This window comes from Stylophora pistillata, chromosome 6 (genome assembly GCF_964205215.1).
Source record: "Stylophora pistillata chromosome 6, jaStyPist1.2, whole genome shotgun sequence".
Lineage (NCBI taxonomy): Eukaryota > Metazoa > Cnidaria > Anthozoa > Scleractinia > Pocilloporidae > Stylophora > Stylophora pistillata.
The window spans coordinates 26,884,835-26,904,196 of record NC_142524.1 but is presented as its reverse complement, the minus strand read 5'-3'; the positions used below and the strand labels follow the sequence as shown (position 1 = coordinate 26,904,196).

General features: G+C 40.2%; 1 protein-coding gene across 2 annotated transcripts; it reads right to left on the bottom strand.

Annotated features, from left to right (window-relative positions):
• Positions 1-433: 433 nt before the first annotated feature.
• On the bottom strand, positions 434-19,305 carry LOC111336824 (uncharacterized). 2 transcript variants are annotated; one of them, XR_015988729.1, is made up of 7 exons: positions 19,172-19,305; positions 11,078-11,124; positions 9,507-9,899; positions 8,573-8,687; positions 7,808-7,930; positions 7,133-7,218; positions 1,119-1,255 (listed from the first exon to the last, which is right to left on the bottom strand). XR_015988729.1 is itself a non-coding variant. In XM_088725364.1 (6 exons), exons 1-6 carry the CDS (start codon positions 19,277-19,279, stop codon positions 1,118-1,120), a joined length of 924 nt encoding a protein of 307 aa, XP_088581490.1. In that variant the 5' UTR covers positions 19,280-19,305; the 3' UTR covers positions 434-1,117. The 2 variants fall into 2 exon arrangements, 1 of the variants encoding a protein (XP_088581490.1); XM_088725364.1 differs by lacking the exon at positions 7,133-7,218 and having other exon boundaries at positions 434-1,255.
• Between the last annotated feature and the right edge of the window lie 57 nt (positions 19,306-19,362).

The window sequence follows — 19,362 nt, the reverse complement described above, 5'->3', positions numbered from 1 at the left end:
CCCAAACTGGAAGGTTCTTTGACACGTTAATAAAGTTTCTATCAATCTATCTATAGCGCTCCTCACTGTTTGATGTAGTCACAATCCTCTCCACGTAGCCGGTGGGGAGGGAAGGGAAATATTTAACAAGTAACATAACTTCTTCCTACTATTTTCATGGCTGGAACAACTCCAGTTGACTTATCTGCTCCCCAAACAGTCAAATAAAACCCATCAAAGGGAGTCTAGAGAAACTGCACATGAAAAGAAGTCTACACTTTGTACAACAGTTTGCCTTCACATTACTTTCCTGAAAAAAGTTTGTGATTCACATTACTGTTAAAAGCTAAATTCTGGAAACTTCGAAAAACCAGAATGTTCAGAGTAGCACAACTTTCTAGCTAAGGACAAGTAATAATAGTCATAGTTATGATAGTTATAATACTACTAATAGTTTTTTTAATATAAATATCAACTTTATTGAAGTCCAAGTCCTATCTGATACTACTAAAAAATTTCATTCATTTTACACTTGCATAGCCAAGGCAAAATAAGAGTTCTCTGGTAAAATTGCATACTTTACTCTGTTATTTGAAAACTCTTAATAAGTAATTTGCTTTTTATTTTTTAATTTTTTTTCAAATTTCCCAACCTGTAATTATTGAAGTCTTTTTTCACTGTAACCAGGGAAGCAGTTATCCTAATCTAGATCTATTGAATTAAGTAATAATTTTCACAATAGACCAGATGTTTCAGACTTAATAATTGCTCTTTGAATTTTCATGCAGCAATATTTAGCTATTATTAACTTCTGTAACCATTTTTTTTTTCTATTTCTTTCTTTTCTGTTCTCTGTAAATAAACAGCAGGCTAGCTAGCTCACTCAAAGAACTTCAGCTACTTTGGCAGCTGTTTATCTAAATATTAAAAACTAAAAATACATGGCATGTATTTCTAAAATACAATTTATTATCCTTGATGAAAGCCATTTCTGCAAATATATATCACTTATCTGTGCACCTAATATTATCAGTATTATTATCTCCACTATCAATAACTATTTTACACTCCAAACAGAGTAAAAGAATTCCATCAAAATTGGCACTAAATTAGTTTGACATTTTCCATCAAGACCAGGTCATAACTTCCATTGCTGAGATTCTTTCTTGCTGTCACAAACTTTGATGGAAAGTTTCTTGGTGAAAATGTCTGCCTCAAGGCATTTGTCACTTTCATCATCCACTAACATGATAGCTCCATTTGCATGTCTCCATTTCTGCCATAAAAATATGATATATTATATAATAAATATTATTTATTATATAAAACGTGCATTGTCAGTGTCAACGCACGTTAATAAAATTTGTAATTCCGCATTTTATCACCTACATAATATTAGGAGGATTAAGAATTTTTAACATACATTGTTAATATTAATGTACATGTAATTAGTTTTATAAATTTGAATTTACTGTAGTATTCTAAGTTGTTAAGTGCTGCTGATCATTGAATGAAAGTAGCACTCTAGAAGTTATTAAATTAAATTAAATATTTATCAAGTATGCTGTTTGTACACAACTTGGATAATGGAGAGAGGGGATGAGAGAGGGTGATGGGAGAGGGAGATGGGAGAGGGAGATGGGAGAGGAAAACAAGAACGGGGGAAGGGATGAGAGAGGGGGGATGGGAGAGGGAGATGGGAGAGGGGAATGAGAGAGGGAAACAAGAACAGGGGAAGGGATGAGAAAGGGAGATGGAGGAGGGGAATGACAGAGGGAAACAAGAACAGGGAAAGGGATGGGAGAGGGAGATGGGAGAGGGGAATGAGAGAGGGACACAAGAACAGGGGAAGGGATGGGAGAGGGAGATGGGAGAGGGGAATGAGAGAGGGAAACAAGAACAGGGAAAGGGATGAGAGAGGGGGATGGGAGAGGGAGATGGGAGAGGGGAATGAGAGAGGAAAACAAGAACAGGGGAAGGGATGAGAGAGGGGCATGGGAGAGAGAGATGGGAGAGGGGAATGAGGAGGGAAACAAGAACAGGGGAAGGGATAAGAAAGGGGGATGGGAGAGGGGAATGAGAGAGGGAAACAAGAACAGGGGAAGGGATGAGAGAGGGGGATGGGAGAGGGAGATGGGAGAGGGGAATGAGAGAGGAAAACAAGAACAGGGAAAGGGATGAGGGAGGGGGATAGGAGAGGGAAATGAGAGGGGGAAAAAAACAGGGGAAGGGATGGGAGAGAGAGATGGGAGAGGGGAATGAGAGAGGGAAACAAGAACAGGGGAAGGGATGAGACAGGGGGATGGGAGAGGGAGAGGGGAATGAGAGAGAGGGAAACAAAAACAGGTGAAGGGATGAGAGAGGGGGATGGGAGAGGGAGAGGGGAATGAGAGGGAAACAAGAACAGGGGAAGGGATGAGAGAGGAAGATGGGAGAGGGGAATGAGAGAGGGAAACAAGAACAGGAGAAGGGATGAGAAAGGGGGATGGGAGAGGGAGATGGGAGAGAGGAATGAGAGAGGGAAACAAGAACAGGGGAAGGGAAGAGAGAGGGGGATAAACGAGGGAGTGAGAGACGGAAATAAGAACAGGGGAGGGGAGAGGGGAATGGGGAAGGAGGATGAGAGAGGGGGGTAAGAGAAGGGGATAGGAGAAGGAAGATGAAAGAGGGGAATAAGAGAGGGGGGATGGGACAGGGGGATAAGAGAGGGGGATGGGAGAAAGTCATTTGAAATAGGGGGGGTGACAGAGGGGCAGAATCTCACCCTGATGAAACCTTTTAATGGCATGAGTTAACTGTTTCAAACCTTGGTCTTCCAGGGTACGCTGTATATTAACATTTTTAAGTATACCCTCTTGACATTATCATTTGAAATTTTTTTATGTCCTAGTTGTATTGGTCGAGCGGTTCCTTATATGATGCTATATAAACCACTCCGCGTGGTTTATATAAAATGTTAAACTAAAATGTTAATAAATGTTACTAAAATGTCATGATTTTAGAGATTTCTCTGTTATTCAGCTCTGAAATTATACTAAAACAATTATTCGCCTCAGGTTCGGGGATTATTCGATGATATTCACCTCGCCTTCGGTGAATAATTGTTAAATACAGCAGGGAGAATAAAATTGCTCCATTGAGCAAATCGTTCTATCCATTGAGCTAACCGCCTCCCGGTTAGCTCAATGGATAGAGCGCTGGACTGTTGTGCGGGAGGTCGAGGGTTCGCCCCGGCTGGACCAACACTAAAGGTCTTAAAATAATTGAGAAGAATATGCTACCTTTCTATAACATCAAGAAATGGTTAGATACTCTATTCTTCTGGGATAGGGATGAATAAATGGAGGTCCCGTCTCCTGCAGGGTTAGGGGTAGGAGACGTTAATTTCCCATGCACGAGATGACTGTGTGATGGATGTCCTCCCCTGGGGTGGGATGGGTGGGTTTGTTGGAGCTTAAACCTCGTAGGGGACCCTGTCCTATTGCTTCTGCTCCAGTACTTGGTACCAATCATTAAATAAATAATTAAATAAAATTAAGACCCCAAGGGTGACTGAGTTCAAGGATAGGTACATTTAGTAGTGATCCCCCTTTAAACCTTTGACCTGTTAGTCCTTAAACGTCCAGAAGTGACTACCCTGTAACTTCTCCTTATAATATACATACAAGATCGAGCAAAACAGTTAATGAGAATACTGAAACTCATCAGGTAGAAGTTGTTACTGTGACTGAACACCAAATTCTCATAAACAAATTACAAGGAAATGTGTAGCAGCTAGAGGTGAGAATTAACAATCAGATCTAGGAGGTTAAAGGGTTAGAGTAACTGGCATCTATTTATTTTCTCCCTACAATTAATATCAGCCCTGAATCACACACTGGGGTCACGAGAATAAGGGAAATGATCACCAACAAAAGAAGTTCTTGATTGTCAAACAAGTTCTTGTTTTTAGGACCTTGTGTAATGTATGAAGAATAGGATGGAGAATAATGCATACTGATGTTAGAGAGTAAAAGGTTAAAACAAGAATTATTATGACCTCAGATGTTATCTGAAGGATCTTTTGATTCAACATCATAACTTTCAGCTTAATTGAAACTTTAAGGATGAGACAGTAATAATTAATAATAATAATAATAACAATAATAATAATGACAAATAATAAGCATGATAATAAGCATGGCGGCAAGTAGTGTGGACATGTTTTAGAGTGTTCTCATAAAAATCCGTTCCCATCGAAAGCAGGCCGAGTTTAGAGCACCAGAGCATCCTTAAAGAAGTGTCTAGTATACTTTGCAGATCGTCAAGCAGTTTTGCGGGACTATTTGGCGTCTCTGAGCGGGAGTTTTAGCTGAGTTGATTTTGAGTTTGTTTGGATGTGCGAGCGATTTGTGTCATGGCGGATGGACGACGACAACAGGCGAATGGAAGGATACGATGGAGTGTTAGGATGAACAATGACTTGTTGGAGTGCAAGAAGAGAGCTTTGGAGAGGGTGAAATCAGATAATCCCCCGCGGTTGAATAATGGACGAAAGATTGGTTATATGCAGGTGATGAAAGAAATGTGGGAAGAGAAAGGATCTGGTGACTTCGCACTGACAAGTCAAAACCTGCAGGATCATGCCGCCAGACTAGAGAAGACTTTCCATAGTGTTGCAGAGAGTTTGAGTGAAGGGATTGGGGGAAGTGAGAGGAGGAAGGAGGGAGAGAGTGTTTGCGAAGAATTGGATGAAGATGTTAACAGCTGCAAAATGCTAATTCGTGTGCTGTGCAGGAAGATTTGGATTTGCATATGAAAGAACGAGTTAGTCTCCAAGGAGTGACAAGTACCATCAGTGAAGAGGCACGCACTTTGCTGGAATCATCAATTACCATCTTACGCCAAATTAACACCTACCAAGGTCAGTACAAAGCTCGCAAGTTTGACACACATATCAAGGAGAAGCCAACAAAGTGCGACCTCGAGAACATCAATCAAGCCTTAGCAGAGCCAATGAGACAACAGAAAGTACTCCCTACGTATGGCTGTTCCGAAAACGTGGAGAGTGGAATGTGGAGTGTGGAGTCTTAAAAAAAAAAATTAAAAGAAAACAAAATTAAAAGAATAATTAAATACATAAATAAACTAGAAATAGAAATTTAAGAAATAAAAATAATAATTATTAAAAAATTCATGCCACCTGAAGTTTATATGATATATTTAACTCAAGATTTTCATTGTTAGAAGTTCACTTTTATGGAAAAAAAAAAGTAAAGAACATTCCAGTTTTGACCATGTCTAGAAAATGCGAGAAATATTACACCTTCGGTTTCGCTTGAAAGCCGTATTGCCTCGAAACAATCTCAAGCTTTGCTTTCCAAAAATAAACTGCCCGTGTGAGATAACCCTTGAACTATTCTCACAAATAGTCAACTGTACGTCCTAAATTTCTCGCAAAGTTCAAACTAAAACTTTGAAAGATATTCAGCGCTGAAAAATAGTAAGATAAAAAATGTAGATTGACAAATAGAGAAACAAGTCAATACACAGGTAAAGTTGCACTTTGAGAAATCAAATTATAAAAAAATGTTGTCCCAAAAAAGCCATTTAACTGCAGCGCAGCTTAATGAAACCACCTGTCTCGCCAGTAATCACGTGCAACTCCTTGGCCTCGCATTCCTGAACATTAGATTTAGCAATGTCACACAGAGGGTAAGGTTGGTAAACTGATTTATCTGCAAAACTTTGTTTTTGTTGAATTGCTTTTGGTTCTTTGAAAATGTAATGTATACTTAGATTCCTTTATCAACTTTTTGCTAGATAAGGAACACCCACTGGTGATTGATAGCTCTGATAGCGATGTTGATGACGCCGACCAGAAACAGTAAGCTTTAATGTATATTTTTCTACCTATATAAGCACGAGTATTATTTAAATCGCTTTCTCATGAAATAAAATACTTTTATTTCATTACTTTTGTTAAATAACTTATTTTTGGAAAGCAAAGCTTAAGATGGTTTCGAGGCAATACAGCTTTCCAACAAAACTGAAGGTGTAATTTCTCGCATTTTCTAGACATGGTCAAAACTGGACTGTTCTTTACTTTTTTTTTTCTGTAAAAGTGAACTTCTAACTATGAAAATCTTGAGTTAAATATACCATATGAACAGTCTACTTCAGGCAGTGTGAAGTTTTTAATAACTATTATTTTTATTGCTTAAATTTCCATTTCTGCTTGATTTGGAACACGCGCAAGGGATCAAGAAAGAGGTGCAGAGGTGCCAAATTGAGAAGTTAGAGGATGAGATCAGAAACCAATGATGGCAAGGGCATCTAGTGACTACCAGGCTGGAGGATGAGAGTTTGAGTGCCGATGGGTGTTTCCGGTGGCTCACAGAGTGGAAGAACTGCCCATCCCACACAATTGCTGGACTCGTCGAGCTATACAAGCAGCTCTTGCCAACACGAGTATACATGGGTCAGAAAACACACACAAGCGGGGAAGGCGAGGTGAGGTGCAGATTATGCGGCAAGGCTCCAGAGAGTGTGGCTCATATCTTGTCAGGATGCAGTGCGCTGGCCCAGAGCATGCATCTCTTTAGACACGACGCAGCACTGAAGGTACTGTTTTACGAACTGTTGTATGATAAGGGATTTATAGACGAGATACCACCCTGGTACTCACCCGACAAGCCCAAGCCCGTGTATGAGTCAGAGAATGTTAAAGCTTATTGGGATGTCCCTATATATGCTGATCAACAAGAGGTAAGATGCAATAGGGTGGATGCACACATTGTAAATCATATGTGCAAGAGAGTTGTGACGCTGGAAATGAGCTGCCCGTGGGTTAACCAATCGGACAAGAAAGGATGAAGAGAAGACACTGAAGTACGGACCCCTTCGCTGGGAACTAAGGAAGCAGTTCCCAGGCTACGAGATGAAGCAATATAACATCATAATGGATGCCCTCGGGGGGGTGGTCACAGGAGCTGGATGTCATGATGCGTGAGCTGGTGGGAGGCAGAAGCACAGACGTACTACGAAAGATGCAGAGGGCAGTGCTCTCGGGTACGCTGAATATTGCCCGGACTTTCAAGGTGGCAGTTTGAGTTCCTGTTAGAAGGAGGACCATAGACACAACAAAAAAGCTTTTTAGGATTAGTTAACGTACATTTATTTTTTACTCCATGGCTCACAGGTTACGGTTTTCACCTTACAGGTGCTGCTTGATTAGAATGTAGCATTCAATTGATTTCTCTGTGATAATAATAATAATAATAATAATTAATTATTAGGCATCTGCTTTTACACAATACATGATAGATAGCAGAGCTCTACAACTGAATGCTGTAAAAGCAAAACCAATTGAAAGTCATCACAACAGCCAATCACAGGAAAGAAAAATACCCTAGAAAGCCAATGAATGCTCAGTTGAAAGTAAAAACAAGCAAACTGCCTGAAATGCAGAAAAACCAGGGTGACCAAGTTGTAATTGGTTTTAGTTTGCCATCTGATTGGTTGGAGAGTGGCACAAGTTTTCTGGACCAATAACAGAGCAAAGTAAGGCAAAACCAAATAAATGCAATCCTGGATTGAAAACTCTCTATCACACATGCGTTCAGTTAATGTAAATGATTTGTAAAAAGATGATAAGTTTTGAGCTTGGTAAAGAAATAAAGAAAGATGTTTTTTTTTCTTGTCATGATCAAGCAACTGGAACAAAGAAAAAATCGACCATGAAGAATTGAACCTCAGATCTTTGGATGAAAAACATCTAACTTTCTTTACATAAATGTTCTTTTTAGCTGAGCAGATCTGTGACAGAAAACATTTATTCAGCTCTTACCTGTTGATTGTCATCGGGATCACATGTTGCTGTCTCAACTGGGCTTCCAGAAAACCCATCAGTAGACCTCAAGCAGATATCATGAGCAAAGTTTTTGATAAACCCATTTGACAGAGCCCAGGCCTATCAGAGGGAAATAAATGTTAGACAAAAATAATAATAACTAGGGTAGGTACCTGAAAAGGGACCCAAAATAGTCCTGAAGTTGAGTAGCATATTAACGTTATCATAAAATAATATCATGTTCCTCAAAAGCTTGAAAATTCATGTTGCTTCCTGCATTATCCCATATATGTCCTGAAGAATGGACCTGTAGTGTAATTTGGAAAAGAAAATTTGTCCAAAGATATGTTTCTTTCAAATAAAATAAATCATTTTAAAAACGCATTAAACTTAATATTTAAATCCATTTTTTAATAAAATCATTTTGAAGTGCAACACAAAGAGTGCAAATATGTTCAGGGAAATCTGATATCTGAGCACACATTTCTAATCACTAGTTTTTATTCTTTGTTCTCAGAAAAAAAAAAGAATGCAAAACATTTCTGATAGTATACTGTACAGGTAAATTATAGTTTCAAAATATTGAAATGTTTCTTTTTTACATGGCAAAAGAAAAAAAAAAAAAAATACTGGTAAAAAGGGAGCCAGTTTTAAGCAAATCCAAACATTAAAATTTCACAATTTTCTTTTTCTTCAATAAAGAGATAAGTGTCCCAAAATGAAAAAAGCAGCTAGGAACAAAAGAAGCGAACAGTAAGTCACCTGATTTCTTCCTTCACCATGGCATTCATACAATTCAACATCACTTCCTATTGGCTGTTCCATTGAATCAATACACATGTCATTCTTGAAAGCAGTTGAACTTATCTCATTTCCCCTAGTTGAATGATCATTCAAACATGGAATGTAACAACAACTAAATTACAAGGTCAAATGATGTAACTTGGTGTAACTTAATTCTGACTTGTACCTCTTTTGTAAAGATCTGCATGTTTACTCATTTACATTGATTTCACTCTTATTAGTGTTAAATGCCAGAGCTTAAGGTCTGTGTAATTCCTAGGGACACTAGTAGTCTACCAGCTTCCCAAAAATTCATTCCTCAGATTGAAGAAGAAACTTCTCATCAAGACAACAAGTTGAAATTCAGGAAATTGAACGTACAGTCACCTGTAAAATTTGCCCATTAATTGCCTGGAAGCATGGAGATTGCAGACTTGATATTAGATAGCAGGACCAATTTAAAGCCACATTTTGACTCTCTTCTTTTTGCCAATTAATGTTTACTTGGAATGTATCAATGCATCTGTTGACTACATGTTGTCATTATATTTCCACTTATCTGCATGTATGTGTGTTTCACACAAAGTCATGTCTTAATTGCAAGCTAAGAGTGCAGAGAAAAGTTGAACAGCCTTAGCTTTAACTTGTACGAAAAGGTCTGAGTTTTTCACGATGATTAGGCATTCTTTTTCATTTTAATGAAGTAGTGGAAATTACTCAATACCCACTTTTTCTTTATGCATGTTTTACACACCAAATTTAAACTTATGCAACTTTAGAAATCCACCTTTAAATAGAGTTTAATCTGCCAGGTACTTGTTCAAAACTGAAATAATTGCAGATTTACTAAAATAATGAACAAGTTTAGAACTTCTCCTTGATAAGTGAATTCAATTTCATATCAGTGAAGTACCTCGGTGGTGGTGTGGTTGTCTCTGTTTGTGCTTCAACTTTATCCTCTTCATTTTGAGTTACTCCTTCATTTTGAGTTACTCCTTCATTTTGAGTTACTCCTTCATTTTGAGTTACTCCTTCATTTTGAGTCACTCCTTCAGTTTGAGTTACTCCTTTATTTTGAGTTACTCCTTCATTTTGAGTTACTCCTTCATTTTGAGTTACTCCTTTATTTGGAGTTACTCCTTCATTTAACACTTGCAAAGCTTGCTTGGCTTTTTGGTGTCTCTGTGAAACTGCCTCTCCTAACTTGTTAACCTTGTTATGCAAACTAGTCACTGTCAGATTCATTTTGTCATGGAAAGCCTTCATAAAATTGATGCTAGACTTTTTGTTCTTGTTGACCTTGTCACTACAGATTGAAACAGTTTTGAGGTTCACAAATTAGTTCATAAGTCATATCATTTCACATTGTAGTTTACATGTTAGTTCACAATTATTAGTTCACATATTAGATATACTGACAAGAGATATTGATTTGGAGACAGATAAAAAAAAACTAGGAACTGGTACTGTGGAAATTGAGGCTAATGAAAAGCGTGCACCGTATTGGAATTTATTTTGTGAAATCTCAGTTAGAAGGTGAAGTCAAGGTTTATGGCATTGCTAATCCACTGCAATCATCTCTGCAGACTGGGCAAGGGAAGTAAGTAAGCATGAGGGGAAAACTGGTAAGATTAAGTATAGGTAATCGCATGGGGCCGAGTAAAATTAAGGATCAATATCACGCGTGTTTTCGGAAGTTGCTGAAATTGCCCGAGTTGCGCAGCGACGAGGGCAATTTCTGCAACTTCCGAAAACACAAGTGATATTAATCCTTAATTTTACGAGGAACCATGTGATTACTTGTTTATAATATAAGGGGCAAAATGTTTTCTTAGTGATCTCGTGCAAAACAGGACGCCATTGTTACAAACAAACAGAAATTTCTTTACCTTTGCAGCCGTTGCTAAGCGATTTTGAGCCAATAATTTTCAAGTAATTTTGCCCGGGGCAATTACAAAAATTGAGAAAAAAATGCCCTCTGTCTTGAGCAATCACAATTCAGTAATTTTGCCCCTTACATGATAAAGGTAGTCATTAAGTTTGTCATAAACTTTTAATTAGTACACCATAGTCAAAATGAGAGTGGTAAAGCCTTAATCACACATTAAGTGTTCTGTTAAGTTATCACTGTAAGGCCATTGTAAATCAAAGCATCTACCATGTGCAACTTTTTTTTTATAGCAATTCTTTTCCATCATGTTTAAACCTTTACACAGTAATGTCAGTATGCATATTCTCCAAACTGTATAGTGCAGAAACTGTGAGAGTTTGTTTAACAATCAAGAACTTCCTTAGTTGGTGATCCATTCCTTTATTCTTATGACAATAATGTTTGATTCAGTGGTGACACTGAAAGGAGTATTAAGATGCCAATCACTTTTAGATGGTTTACAGTCAGGTTATTTATTACCCTTGCTCTTACCCCAGCTTTTAACTAAAGCATGCACTGAGTATTCAACTGCAACATTTGAAATTTGAACTCACCTCAAGATATGAATCTTCTCTTGAAGATAATTACTCAATGTTTCCATCTAAAGTAAATGGGGGTAATAATTAAAATCAATGTACTCCAGGTACGTCATCTTGTTTCCTTAACTTCTTGACCTTAACGCTGGTCAAACCCCACCCTGCGAGCAGAGCCTTCTTAACCTGTCCTCAAATCGAAAAGGGAAAAGGCTCTGTCGACATCCTGTTGTTGCTCATTTGAACATGCGCAGTGGTCACCCATTTGGTCATCTGTTTGTACGAAAAATAAAGGCGCGCTCACCAAAACTGGTTTGACTGGAGGCAAAACTGGCTTGAGTAGCCCGGAGTTTTGGGCTTTCGGCATTTCAAAGAAACAACAGGATGTCGGCAGAGCCTTTTCCCTTGGAGGGTTAAAAAGAAGAAAAGAAGAAGAAAAGAAGAAAAGGCTCTGCTCGCAGGGTGGTCAAACCCTTGAACAAAACTGTCAACTAAATTATCATGCAATGTAAATTGGCAGAGTTTCTCTATTTTTCTTAATAACCCTTCCCTTCCTTCTCTCTCTTTTCGAGAATTAGATAGCAGTCTCCATGTTTTTTTTGAGAGGAGGCCAAAAATCCTGCAAAATATGGGTCAGAAAAAGGTATGATAATTGTTTAATTGTCTAATTTCATGAAACAGAGAAAAACATTTTGAGTTTGTATGAACAATTGAACCTCAACCCTTCAGATTCTGCTCTCCAATGCCCTACCACTGAGCCACAGACACTCTACAGAGAGTTAGCCAATAATTTGTGTGGACTCATATTTAACACACATCTTGCAACATCAATCAATCAATCAATCAATCCTTTATTTAAACACGTGACACCTAGGAGTACAGAAGTTCTCATTAAAACGTGTACGTGTATGTACAATTAGAAATAAAACATAATTTCTGTGACGCGGATGTCGTTACACACGTCGTGACGTCGCGTGACGATTATGTTCGCAATGTATTGTGGTTAGAAGAAGGAATGAGCACGCCTTCAAGATGGCGTGGTAATGTTGTTGTTATTAAAATGTTTTGTTTGGAAATGAGCCTTTATTCTGTCTCGAATGATTGAGCGAACCGCGAACTACGAGAACAACAACAGATTGTTAAAATTCGAATATTCTACATGGTCCACCGAGTCGGATGAAAACGGATTGCGATCAGAGATCTTCTGGAAACTGAATTGAACAAGATAAGCGTGAGTCCCTTGATGTTTTGATTTGAATCTTTTGTTGGATTAATCGCGTCTATCTTCATGTCTGGAAAGTTGGCAAGGAAACGGAAGATCCGTACGGGCCACAGAGCGTCAACAAGGAAAATTATTTCGTCTGTAGAAGAGATTTTGGAAACCCTTGAAGAACAGGATCAGCCATCGGCCATCAATATTACAAGATTGCGACAGCAGAAACTCCTGCTACAAGAGAAGCTCGGCACAATTCGAAATTTAGATGAAGACATCCTCACAGTTGTCAGCGAAGGTCAAATAGATGAAGAAATTTGTGAAGCGGACGAATTTGTGGAATTTACGCAGTTGGCAATAATGAGGATCGATGAAGCATTGACTCCTAGCCAATCGACCCCTTCGTCTAAACTTGCAATCGCACCGTCACTTGCAGAAACGTCTAAAGGAAAATCTAACTCACCTGGAAATGTCTCGATGACTTCAGAAACACATCCAAGTTCTTCTAATTTACCTGGAGATGATGAAACGATGACTTTGGAAACACATTTAACTCCTCCTGCATCGACCGAGAATGTTTCGATGGCTTCAGAAGTTCATCTAACTTCTACGTCGCATGGAAATGTCGGAAATGTCGTAGCGACTTCGGAAACACCCTTGACTCCTTCCACATCAGGTATTTCTAATACATATAGCTTAGGAACACAAGTAAAATTACCTAAACTAGACCTGAGAAAGTTTGATGGAGACATAAGCAAGTGGCCCTCGTTCTGGGATGCATTTGAATCTTCTGTGCACAACAATACCAAACTAGCTCCCATAGATAAACTCAATTACCTGAACTCTCTTCTCGTAAAGTCAGCTTGTGAAGCCATTTCTGGATTGTCCCTTACTGCTGCAAATTATGATGAGGCCGTTGCCATCTTGAAGAGAAGGTTTGGGAACAAACAGTTGATAATCAATAGGCACATGGAGACTCTGTTAAACATAAACTCAGTCAAATCAGGCCTTAACATCCAAGCACTACGTCAGCTGCATGATCTAATTGAGTCTCAAGTTAGAAGTCTTAAGTCATTAGGTGTATCCTCAAGTTCATATGGAAGCCTCCTGTCCTCTGTTGTTATGAGTAAGTTACCTCAAGATTTGCGATTGATCATCACCCGAGAAGTGAAGGATGAGTGGGATCTTGATCGCATTCTGGATGTCTTCAGAAGTGAACTTGAAGCTAGAGAACGAGCTAATGGGAACAATGTTAGCCCAACTGACCAATCCTCAACCAAACCTCCTTACAACAGAGGTCGCAAGGGAGTGCCATTGTCAACAGATGCAGCGTTATTTGCCACCGGGTCCAAGCCAACCTGCACATACTGCCGAAAGGATCATGCATCTAATGCCTGTAAGAATGTGACAAGCATTGCAGCGAGGAAAGAGATTTTGAAAAGAGCAGGACGATGTTTTGTTTGTCTAAAAAGGAATCACATAAGTAAGGATTGCAGTTCAAGAATGAAGTGCCTCAAATGCGGACGTCGACACCACATCAGTATTTGTACGAGCGACACTAACAATGAAGCCATGTCTCTACACACTCCAACTGTTGAGGGATCAGCTTCCTCACCTCAGAGCCAAACATCATGCAGCCCTCCAGGAGAATCTAGTGGGAGGCCCACAGTTCTGTATGTCAATGCATCAACACCCATCCTGCTTCAGACTGCCAAGGCAGCAATTTACAGACCTGGTCAACCCAATGAGAAGTTTCTAGCCCGACTAATTTTAGACAGTGGCAGCCAGAGATCCTATGTGACCACCAGAGTAAAAGACAAGCTAAGACTACCAAGTGAGAGAACGCAGACTATTTCTGTGAAAACATTTGGATCAACTGAAGAGAACATTCAAAGTGTGGATGTTGTTAACCTGTGTGTCAGTACTAAGCATGGAGAAGATATGCAACTGTCAGCATTTGTTGTACCACTTATCTGCGATTCTCTACAGAGCCAATCCATTGTACATGCCAGTGTTACTCATGCACACTTAAGGGGACTCAAACTTGCTGACTACTCCACAGGTGAAGATGACATAATGGTAGACATATTAGTTGGATCAGACCAGTATTGGCAATTAGTCTCTGGGAAGGTGCTACGGGGGGAGGATGGTCCCACTGCAATTCAGACAAGACTTGGGTGGGTCCTCTCAGGACCAACAAATGGAGCAATGCAAAATGACCAACAGCAGAACAACTTTGTGACAACACATGTTCTGAAGACGGCCACAAAACCTATTACAAATGAGAGCCTTGATGGAACCCTGCAGAGGTTCTGGGACCTAGAGTCATTGGGTGTCAGACCAAGATCTGTGTATGAAGAATTTGAAGAGAGGATAACCTTTGAGAATGATCGATACGTAGTGCATTTGCCATGGAAGCTGCCACACCCAATTCTTCCTGATAACTACGAACTGAGCATAAAGCGGTTGAGTAACCTACTCAAACGTCTGAACCAAGATCCTGAAGTCTTGATGGAGTATGATTCAGTAATAAAGGAGCAGCTGAAAAATGGCATAGTTGAAGTTGTAGAGAGGCCAGGTGATGGTGGAGTTGGGAAGACTCATTACCTTCCGCACCATGCAGTTATAAGACGAGATAAGGCAACAACCAAATTAAGAGTCGTCTATGACGCCTCAGCCAGATCTAATGGTACAGCCCTGAACGATTGTCTGTACACAGGACCACCCCTTACAGAGCACATTTTTGACATTCTCCTGAGATTTCGAGCTAGCAGAATAGCACTTACTGGTGATGTGGAAAAGGCATTCCTTATGGTTGGCATTGCAGAGGAAGACAGAGATGTGCTAAGGTTTTTGTGGGTGGATGACATTGAGAAGAAGAACCCAGAGATCGTGGTGCTAAGGTTCACCAGAGTCGTCTTCGGAGTATGTTCTAGTCCATTTCTACTCAATGCAACCTTGAAACATCACATTGAAGGATACAAGAATGAGGACCCAGAGTTTGTAGACCAATTCCTTCGCTCCATCTATGTGGATGACTTGAGTTCTGGAGCTGCGGACGACAATGCAGCATATGAACTGTACCTCAAGTGCAAACTCAGACTTGCTGAAGGAGGATTTAACCTGAGGAAATTTATGTCGAATTCAAGTCAGCTAACCGAGCGAATTCAGCAGAATGAAGCACGTATCTCAGCTCCTGCCATATCTGCCAACACTGATCACATGAAGTCACCTTCAGACCCTTCCAAGGAAGATTCTGTAATCGAAGAAGACAAGACATATGCAAAGAGCATGCTGGGAACTACAGACGACACATCTGGTGCAGAACAAAAGGTACTTGGTGTGCGATGGAATTTTGTCAGCGACCAGTTTGTGCTCGATTTGAGGGAGATAGCAACCCTTGCAAGGAACATTGAACCCACTAAGAGAAATGTTGTAGGTGTCACAGCAAAGTTCTATGATCCAATTGGATTCCTGTCGCCCATCATTACAGAGTTCAAGATATTCTTTCAAGAACTTTGTAAGGCAAAGATCGGCTGGGACGAACCTCTAGAAGGAGAATTGAAGAACGAGTGGTTGAAACTAGCCGCTGGATTGCAATATGTAAGCTCATTCACAGTTTCAAGATGCTATTTTCAAGAAGTCACCGAGAAGATTGTTTCTTGTAGTCTTCATGGATTTGGAGATGCATCCAGCAAAGCCTATGCAGCAGTGATATACCTACATGTCACAACAACCACGGGAAGTTATGTAAAATTCTTAGCCTCGCGATCCAGAGTTGCTCCAGCGAAACAAGAGACAATCCCGAGATTAGAACTTCTTGCCGCCTTAATATTGGCGAGACTGATAAGCCACGTCGGAGAAGCCTTAAAGCCTGAATTGGATATAATTAACCTGACTTGCTGGACTGATTCAAAGGTAGCACTAGCCTGGATCAAAGGTGAAAGGAGAGAATGGAAACCATTCGTCCAGAACCGAGTGAATGAAATTAGAACACTTGTGCCAGTGAACAGCTGGAGGCATTGCCGTGGAAAGAACAATCCAGCTGATATACCCTCAAGAGGGCTGAGCCCGTCAGAACTGTCAGTGTGTGCCTTATGGATTGAAGGGCCCACCTGGCTGAGTGATAATGCAGAAACAGGCAGCGAGGAGTTTGACACTGGACAACTTCCACAAGAATGCTTAGAAGAGATGAAGGCTAGAGACAAGGAAGAGTGGAAATCTGAAGCCTACTCATTGCTAGTAGTGGCAGAAACCATTAGCATTGCTAACATTGTGACATGTGAAGACTACAGTAATTTACAGCGACTCTTCAGAGTCACCGCCCTTGTCCTTCGATTTGTGGAGATCTTGAAATTGAGGTTGGAGAAGAATGTTAAAACACAGGAGGAACTGACTAGTCAAGATATAGCAGTAGCAGAAAAACTCTGGATCAAGGAAATACAGAAGTCTTTGAGCAAGAACTCCAAGTTTGAAATTTGGAAAAGACAGTTTGGCATATTCACAGATGAACATGGAATCATGAGATGCACGGGTCGTTTGTCACAGGCACAGTTACCCGCATCGGCAAAGTACCCAATTATGCTGGACAAGAGTCACAACCTCACATCCCTCTTTGTTAGAGATAGCCACAAGCGAGTGATGCATGGTGGTGTGAAGTCAACCCTCACCGAACTGAGATCAAGATTTTGGATAGTGCAGGGTAGGCAGTTCGTCAGGAAGCTGTTGTATGAGTGTGTTGTATGTCGAAGACTTGAAGGAAGACCATACGTGGCACCTCCTCCACCACCACTTCCTGAGTTCAGAGTAAAGGAGGAACCACCATTTACTTATGTCGGAATTGACTTTGTCGGACCCCTCTATCTAAAGAGCCTTAACAGTCCTCAGCAGAAGGTTTGGATCTGCCTTTACACGTGCTGCGTCACTAGAGCCATCCATTTGGATCTTGTACCAGGTCTAACAACTAACGCGTTCCTGAGAAGCTTTAGAAGATTTACAGCGAGACGAGGAAAACCTTCCCTGGTGGTGTCTGACAATGGTAGAACGTTCAAACCTGCAGCCCGAGAAATCACAAGAATCTTTAACGACCCTGGAGTGAAGCAACACTTCGCAAAGGAACATATGAAGTGGACATTCAACCTTGAGAAGGCTCCCTGGTGGGGCGGAGTATTTGAGAGGCTTGTGAAGTCAGTTAAGAGGTGCCTGAAGAAGACTATCAGTGGAGCTAGACTTACTTATGAAGAACTATTGACTGTGATTATAGAAATTGAAATGATCCTCAACTGCAGACCTTTGTCATATGTATCAAGTGAAGATTATGAAGAACCCCTTACGCCCTCACATCTTCTGTGTGGGCATCGAATCATGAGCCTACCGGACGATAGGTCGAGTGAAGCTGAAGACAACGACACAAATGTTCAACCGCAAGATTTGGACAGAAGAATGTGCCACCTAAGCAATGTCATGAACCACTTTTGGAAGAGATGGAGGAACGAATATCTACTCGAATTGCGAAATTCACATCGTAATGTTACTCAGCACTCCAGTAGCCGAGTCGTATCCATTGGAGATGTGGTTATTGTTCATGACGAAGACCAGCCGAGAGGAAAATGGCGCATTGGAAAGGTTGAAGCGCTCATCACGGGATCTGATGGTCGCGTCAGAGGAGCCATTGTTCGAGTTAAAACTAAGACAGGAAGACTCACTAAACTCAGACGTCCAGTACAACGCCTTTACCCCTTAGAAGTCCGTTGCAGAAATGAAGAACCGGAAACAATTATATCACCCAGGAGAGCAGAGCTTAACCTTGCTGTCAGTAGTGCGAGACCTGAACAACACCCTGAACTTAGACGTGACCGCCCGAAAAGGGTAGCCGCGATAGGAGCAGACCGAAGACGGAAGGCGTGGATAGAGAATTTGAACTAAGGAACTCAGGGAACTTTGAACTCTTGTTGTTGTTAGCATTTCTTTCAAACGACTTAAGGGAATTTGTTGACCAGCAAATCTAGGAAGTCTGTTCATTCGTTATCCTGGTCAACAGGGGGGAGTGACGCGGATGTCGTTACACACGTCGTGACGTCGCGTGACGATTATGTTCGCAATGTATTGTGGTTAGAAGAAGGAATGAGCACGCCTTCAAGATGGCGTGGTAATGTTGTTGTTATTAAATGTTTTGTTTGGAAATGAGCCTTTATTCTGTCTCGAATGATTGAGCGAACCGCGAACTACGAGAACAACAACAGATTGTTAAAATTCGAATATTCTACATTTCTGTAAGAATACAAATAATAAGTAGATCTATTAAATAACTAAAAACAGGATCGAAGATCATGGACAAGAGCTATCAATAAAAAGTTACAATATTAACAATATTAACAATAACGATATTTACAATCACTACCACTAAGCCATGTGGGCTTTAAGAGAACGCTTGAATGAAACATCCTTTCTCTGTTTCATACCAAGCTCAAAATCTACATTCTTTTTATTCTATTTATACACCTGAAACTTAATTTTGCTGATCCTGACAGATTGTCAATGAAAATGCTGACCTGCCAGACTCATGGCTACTATTTTTTTTTTTTAAAGGAGGGGGGGGGTTGGTTGGGCACGGGGGGGTTGGTTGGGCACGGGGGGGATTGATAGTTGTCCCTAAGTGTTCAATCTAATGTGAGATATGCCTTGGGTTATTCAAAATTGTTGGACCTTTTAAAGTGAGGTAATACTAAGCAAAGGTAGTTATAGTAATAGTTGATGCATTTCGATTATCATGGATAACAAGTGACTCTAGATCTACAAATATAATATTCTGAACAATACAATATTCTGAAGTTTAGCCTCAGTTGGTCATGTTTAAAGTTTAGCCTACGAGTCCGTCATGTTTAAACATGTAAAAAAAATACCTGTGTATTTGTGGCATCGTAAGCTCGTGTCCAAAACAGCGTCCTCCACACAAAGAAGATAACAATCCAGGTAACCACGGACAGGAATATTAATATTTTCTTCTGCATTTGGCTACAGCATGGAGCTCGGAAACTTCGACGAAGTGAATCCTTTACGGATTTATTATGCCAGTTACAGTCAAACTGCCGTG